Here is a 7959-nt window from a genome sequence, read left to right on the forward strand (position 1 = left end):
TTAAAAACATTATACTATGTGAAAATGATCAATTCTATTAGAACGCGGTTTATTTCAATAAATAAAAAGTGGGTCAATTTAATAGTTGATTAAAATAAATAGCTACTTATTTTAAAATTTTGGCTCAAAAAGAATTCCACATCAACAATATTTACGGGAAATATCTCTTGAATTGGTTGAGTGAGTTAATTTATTGATGGAATGATAATAATTGAGTGACTCACCTGCTATAAAATAAAATTGAGCGACTTTCTGAAATAATTATCATTAGTTGAATCTTTCTAAAATCAAAGTAATTAATTGAGTCATGAGTGACCAGAAATTTAACTCCATATAAAATATTATATTTCGCGAAAACAAAATAATACTAGTAAAGAAGCATGTCTTTGTTGGACATATTAACAAATATGGGTTGTTTTGTAGTTTTAATTAATTCTTTTTATTTTTTGGGCCTTCAACAGAATTATGAGTTAATTGTGGTCATGAATAGATGTAGGGATACTTCTTGTTCAGCTTGAGTCACCTTTCACCTAAAAATTGAAGGAACCAAATTTTGAATTTATATATTGAAAAAAACCCAATCAATTATAGTAAGTCACAATATTTTTTATGCTTCAATATTATTTGAAATGGTTTTCTTTTTATAAGAGATTTTTATTTTTACACATAAGAAATCTTCATTTTTAAGATCTGAAAATGTCATTTTCTTCTATTCAAATTGTAAGAGGATAAGAAATCTCATGTCCTCGATTTTTCATAAGAGATCTTCATTTTTTAAGATCTAAAAATGTCATTTTTCTTCTATTCAAATTGTAAGAAAGCAAGAGAGATCTCTCCTCAACTTTTTGTGAGTTTCTTTGAAATGTATAACCTAACCCATCAATCACATGTTTTAGCATAAATACCATCAATAAAAATTAAATTATTAATTTGAAATAATAACCATAGGAAGCAAAATCTTAACACCAAAAGTATTCACTCCTCGTAGACAATGCACATTTGTTAAATAGTTGGTGATAATTCAAATAGAAAAATAAAATACAAACACCTCCAACGATCAATATACATCAAATTTTGAATTAAATTATCTCTGGTTCATTTCATATGTTCGTGTATATTTATGAATATATCTAGATATGAATGTGTATGAATTAGAGATGACAGTGGGGCGGAACAGATATATATGTGGCGTTGAAACTTTTTATAAAGAATTTTATGCGTGGACAATATAGGTTCAAATGCAAGTGGTTACGCATGATATTACAACTTTACCAAACATAATTAATTTATTCAAATTTAGACAAGAAAATATAAAATAAGTCATCCAGCTTTGCAGCTAATTATGAATTTGGTACAAAATGGTTATTGCTAGTTTAAAAGTCTTTGGTCCAGTCTTTGCATCCCTTAAAAAAAAAAAAAAAAAAAAAAAAAAAGAGACCATTCTTCATGAACCCCTTTCAGTAATTATGAGCTCTTCATGGAAGTTTAAAAACCTAAACTATAGTAATTTTCAAGTTCTTTTATTTGTAAATTTACATTTTTCTTGTAAATTAAGCTTGGTAGATACTAGATAACACTATTGTTTTTGTTAGAATGGGTTAAAGTCCCATACATATGTTGAGGAATGGACTGACGATCTGCTTATATGGACTTGAACAATCCTTTCCTCATGAGCTAGCTTTTGAGATTGATGAGTTAGACGTATGTGTCATATCTTTACATGGTATCAAAGCCAGATCTATCATGTTCGGGCTCCCAATCCACACTCCTCATGAACTAGCTTTTGCGACTGAGTTAGATTCAAATGTCATATCTTTTACATGTTTACACAAGTCGCGGTATAAGCCAAACAGTCCGCTATCTAATTAGCTTCCCTTAAACAATGAGACACCAGAACATTAGCTTGATTGATGATCTACATAATGTCTTCAGTTTTTGAACTTTATGTTATCAAATAAACCTTTTTAAGCATATTGATAAGTAAAAACTATCTAATTAGGCAAACATTCCTACCATATTTATTAATTCTTCGTATAGTTTGAAATAATTACATATTGTCTTACTAATTAAGAATTTCATATCGAATTTCAAGTCAAATGCACATAAATACATGCATTTTTGCTATCAAATACACTAAAATAGTGAGAGAGGCATGCGAGAGAAGGAGAGAGGGGAATGAGTTAATCTATGTATCCCAGATACTTGTGAATCGAGCTGGATACATGTATCGGGGATACCAAATATAGGGAGAGTGGCGAGCAAGATAGGAGAGAGACAAGCGAGAGAGTTAGAAACGGCATGCGAATTCACTTGGATATAGTGTATTTAGAACAAATTACATCTAATTTTGACCCTATATATCTGAGATACACATATCCACACCAAATACATATATCTGAAGTCCAAATTTTGGTAAGTTTCATAATATTAAAAAGGGAAAGGAAATGAGATAATTAGGTAAGCTTAACTAGTGAATTTTTTGTTAATTTCATCATGGAGACCAAATATAAACAAAATTCAGTAATCACAACCATCAAACGCGTCATAATAAAATCAGAAAATTGGTTTGGTTGAGGCCCACATATGACACCTTTGTTATAAAAGTCTTGGACAATGACTCCATATAAAATATGTACGAACATAAATTGTGAAGACATCTTCAATGTTTTTGGTCTAAAAATCATACAAGAATTAGCTTGATGAGTGAGTAGAAAAGGGGGCAAACATTTATATTAGTTCATAAAAAAAAAGTAGTAGCAAATATAAGTGGAATATAAGATGTTGCTTCTAGTAACCGCTGCTTAATAACAAGATGAATATAGTATACATTGACCAAGTAAGACATCTCCTCATAAAATCACTTGATTTGTCATAACATTTTGTGATTGATGTAATTTCTATAACTACTTTTATTGATAATTAATCATTAAAGAGAGTCATTAATAATAACATACACTTCTTATAAATGTGTGATTATATATCCTCCTTGCAAGTATTGTTAAAAAAAAATACACTTAGAAAATTTTATTGATAGAGATCCGTCATGATATCAGGTCACGTTATAAAAATATACAAGTTCAAAGAAACTCAAAATAATTCACAAGGACTATTAATAAAAGCAGAAAAGGAGGAAGACTAACTTTTAACTAGATTACGGTTAAAAAAGCAAGGAGAGGTATTGAATATTGCATCTATTATTGCTACACCTTTTCTACCTTGTTGTACATCTCTCTCCAAAAAATCCGAACATGATTAAATCAAATTATGTCGTAATGAATATTTCATTTTTCTCATAGAAAGGATGAAATAAATCTAATTTACTATTAAATTATTAATCATTTAGAAGATTTAATAATTCTTTTCTAATCGCTAGAAGCACGAATATGTATTCACTAGTCAAGAAAGAAATTTGGCACGAATATTATGTTTTAGGTTTTTATGTATTTGATAATTACGTAAAAATATTATAAATTACGAAAATTAAAAATTAAAAATATCTGGAAAAAAACATATAAAAGATTTGAATAATTCTCAAGATTCTGTCAGTGCCACATAAATTGGGATGGAGGAAGTAACATATATTATTTGAATGACATAGAAAAACTATAAATTATATTAATAATTAACAACTCGAAATATTTGAAAGACATATAAAAAGTTGGTTGACTCTTGAAATTCTATTTGTGCCACATAAATTGGGATATAAGGAGTATATATATATTGTTGGAATATATAAATAAACTATAATGATTAAGTGCTTAAAATATTTTTAAAATATATAAAAATTTGAATGACTCTTCAAGTTCTATTTATATCACATAAATTGAGAAATAAAAAGTAACATATATTGGCCTCGTGCTAACACACTCATATATATCTAGTTTTTTACTAGAATTTGCAACTCATATGATCAATTATTTAATTTGGCACATGTAAGTAATTATATTTCATTTGGTAATAAACTCCCAAAAGAAAAGTGGAAAAATGTTAGTATTATTTTTAGAAGAAAAAAAAAAGAGAATAATATCCTTCAAGGTTTGGGTTGTTTTGGTAAGTTGACTATAAGCAACTAGCTTCCTATTTTTATCATCCTCACATGAAACCTATTGTCTCTTCTTCCTTTCAAAGTCCAATTTCTCCCTCTCTCTCTCTCTCCTCTATATATCTCTATACAAAACTATATCATTCACTAGAAAAAACACAACAAAAACTCTCATCAAAATCATTATATTAGCCACTATCATATAGTTTGTAAATTTTATTATTCAACAAAAAAAAAAATGATTCCAAATCCTCAAAAATCATCAATTTTACTCCAAAGAATCACTTCCAACAATCCTTCTAATTGTAACAAACAATCCCACCAATCACTACAGCGCCACACACCAATACCATGCACCGAAGAGGTACCAGATTCCGTCGTCAAATATCACGCGCATCTAGTGGGACCCAACCAGTGCTGCTCCGCCGCGATCCAGCGGATATCAGCACCGGTATCCACCGTATGGTCCGTCGTCCGTCGATTCGACAACCCTCAAGCGTACAAACACTTTGTCAAGAGCTGTCATCTCATCGACGGAGACGGTAACGTAGGCACTCTTCGTGAAGTCCGAGTTATCTCCGGGCTGCCAGCTGTCAACAGCACGGAGAGACTGGAAATACTTGACGAAGAGCGCCATGTTATTAGTTTTAGCGTAGTCGGTGGGGACCACCGACTCGCGAATTATAAATCTGTTACTACTTTACATCCGGAACCTTTAGGTAATGGGACGATCGTTGTGGAATCGTACGTTGTTGATGTACCAAAGGGGAATACTAGAGATGATACATGTGTTTTTGTTGGTACTATTGTAAAATGTAATCTTCAATCGTTGAAACAGATCGCGGAGAATTCAAGTAGATGAAATGTTCTGTGAAATTAATTGAGGTCGGTCAATGATACTTGTATGATCGATATTATGAATTGAAGTTTTTTTTTTTTTTAGGGTATGACGATTTGAAGAATCGTTGCACCTTTTCAGCTAATGTTGTTCATCACTTGTTGAAGATAAATTCATGGTTAGAATTAATTTCTTTCTAAGGTTGTTTTTTTTTTAAATTTTGTTTCCATGCTAGTTTATTATTTGTGATAGAACCTTTAAAGTAATGCAAATTTCAATTCATAATCTTGATAAAGTCCAAAGATGGATATATAATATATATATTACTATCAAGAGATTATTAATATTGAAATGAAATACTAATAGGAGTATATATTATTTAGCAATGCCCTAATTATTAATAAAATTCTTTTAATATATGTGCTATATGTATATGATTCAAATTATAAGAATGAAGACGAAGCTAAACGGTTCTGATTTTGTTTCATAGTTTTAAGAATAAATTTAACAACGTAATCAAGCAGTAAATATTAAGTTAATGACAGGTTTTTCATAATATACAACATCAAGTACTATATATATGGACTCTTAATTTTATTTTTGGTACAATTTCGTTTGTTACTTAATTGTCATTAATTATTTTGTTATGCGTAGGTTTAAGCAAAACATAGTGCTTTACTGGCCTGAAATTTATTAATGTTCATTAACTAGATACTCCATCCATGGATTAAGCCAACAAGAATTCATGTGGTGGAGTGGTAAGTACTTCTTCATCCTTAATTTAGAGGTTTCGAGTTTGAATTCTCCTTTGTTAGGAAGAGATTTACGTCCCAATGTGAGACTTCCTAACATGAATCCGAATTTAGTCGAATTCCATGTATATACTGGACACCGAATGAAAATAAAAATAAAATAAAATACATGGATTAAGGATAGTAACTAACTACATCAAACCCTCAAGGTACAACCACAGTATAGAAATTCTTTTCTTAAAATCATTTCTCCTTTAATTTATCGTCAAATTATTTGATTTTTTTGTGGTACAATAGGCAAGGTAGAAATGTTAATAACATGTATGTCATATTATTACGCGTTACTCTTTATATTACCCCATAATTTATTTTCATGAGTTAATCAACCCTATACAATTGGAACTGGATATCTCTCTCTATATATATATTAAGATATACGAGATATATGTAGGGACAGAAAAAATTAGATGATATGGTAGGTAAATGTGGAACACAAAAGTTGTCCATTTGAAGCATATATGTACATGGTATGGAATTTTTTGAAGTTTCATAAATGAAAAAGAAATTCAAATTTGATTAATTTTTACCCTTACATTAGTATATTGTTTGATTATTATTATTATTATTATTAGTAGTAGTAGTATTATTATTATATAATTAAAAACTAGAAGTAATATAGTATATGGTTAGTAGGTGTCGTAGAAATTATTGAGACAAGTTGATGAGAATAAAAGAGGCAAGTTGGAAGGGACTTCAAGGAAATAGAGGCCAATTAGCTGACATCTAGTATATAGTATTATTATATTTATCAATCAATAAAAGAAAAAAGAAAAAAAGAGCAAGTTGCAAAATATTCAATTGTCATATCAGGATTTGTTTACGTAAGTAGTGTTTTTAAGTAGGAAAAAGAGTAGAAGGGACAGAGAGAGAGATGCAAGTTGCTCGACTTATCTTCTGGCAATTTTGAATAGATATATGCAACTTGTAATTGCAACTTGATGTACTATTTTCTAATTCATGATCCCCGTGCATCTTCTTGTCCACTTATTATTTATATTAATCAATGTCTTCACGCCACCCTCATCACCCTAGTAAAATCAACGTTCCCTAACAAACTCGACTCTGTATTCAAGGAGATTTGAACTCAAAATCTTTAATTAAAAATAAAAGAGTAACTTACTACTCCACCACAATTGATAATTAGGAGTAATATTTAGTATTATTTCGTTTGTCTCTGCTTACTTGTTGTGTTTCTTTTTACACGTCCTTGAGAAAATATTATTAATGTAGTGGCAAAGTCAGGAATTGGACGAAGACTGCGTGCAAGTTTTTTTTTTTCCAATTGTGTCAAGGATGTACAAATTAAATATACACTCATAAAAACTACTAATATTTAACACTTGTATAGGGGTGCACTAGACCACCCTTCGCGTAAGGTGGCTCTAACCATACATTATTAAGGAGGAATTTTGACTATTTTATAGTCATTTGTGTTTTAAGATTAGAACACACCATCTTAAAGAATTTTCACAACACCTTAATCACTAGCTAAATTTTTAATTTGTGACAAGAGGTGTCAATACTCGTATATATATTTATTAAATTAAAATTGATCCATATATACAATGTAACTATCCAACGAAGGGTATCACTTGACACGGCCCCTTCAATAAGGGTGGGTCTGCCCCTGATTACTACTACTATTATTAAATATTTAATTATATAATAATAATAATTATTATTATTATTATCCAAGTATGAAGTAATATAATTTACGTTTACTTTGTTTTGTCAAAGAATCAAACTCAAGATATTGTACATTCAACCTTAACTAGATCATGCTAGTTCAAGATCCTTTTTATAATTTTATATATCCACCTAGCTACTCTAGGTTGGGGCTCTTTAATTAGTTGGCTAATTGCGGCTTTTCAGTGGAGGCTACAAAAATTAAGACATTAACCTATATACTCATTGATCAATATTTTACAATTTTTTTATATATTAATACGTGAAAATTGTAACTTATAGTACTTTTTTTTAATATAATTTTTGAATATTCAACTTTTAACTTTAAAATATTAGATTTACTTAATTTGATTAACTTCGAAAATTAATCAAATTAACTCTCTAAAAATAAAATATGATAACTATTTTCGAACGGATAGAGTACTTTTTGTTTAAAAAATACTCCTAACAATAAAATAAGCTCTTGCTCAAACCTTTGTAAACTGCACTTGAAATATACTCCTAATTAGGTTGTAATTTTCTTATATCAAAATGATACATTTCACAGTGTTAATTAGTCAAACTGACTATAGGTCATTCAT

At 29.4% G+C, this 7959-nt stretch overlaps 1 protein-coding gene across 1 annotated transcript; it reads left to right on the plus strand.

The window, feature by feature from the left end:
• The first annotated feature begins 4115 nt into the window (after positions 1–4115).
• On the plus strand, positions 4116–5076 carry LOC125865123 (abscisic acid receptor PYL4-like). The gene has a single exon (XM_049545294.1). The coding sequence runs from the start codon at positions 4281–4283 to the stop codon at positions 4902–4904; it is 624 nt and encodes a 207-aa protein (XP_049401251.1). The 5' UTR covers positions 4116–4280; the 3' UTR covers positions 4905–5076.
• Positions 5077–7959: the final 2883 nt, after the last annotated feature.

Source organism: Solanum stenotomum, chromosome 5 (assembly GCF_019186545.1).
Source record: "Solanum stenotomum isolate F172 chromosome 5, ASM1918654v1, whole genome shotgun sequence".
Classification (NCBI taxonomy): domain Eukaryota; kingdom Viridiplantae; phylum Streptophyta; class Magnoliopsida; order Solanales; family Solanaceae; genus Solanum; species Solanum stenotomum.

Excerpts from the sequence above, each read along its gene's own strand:
- LOC125865123 (XM_049545294.1), top strand. The coding sequence starts at position 4,281 with ATGATTCCAAATCCTCAAAAATCATCAATTTTACTCCAAAGAATCACT.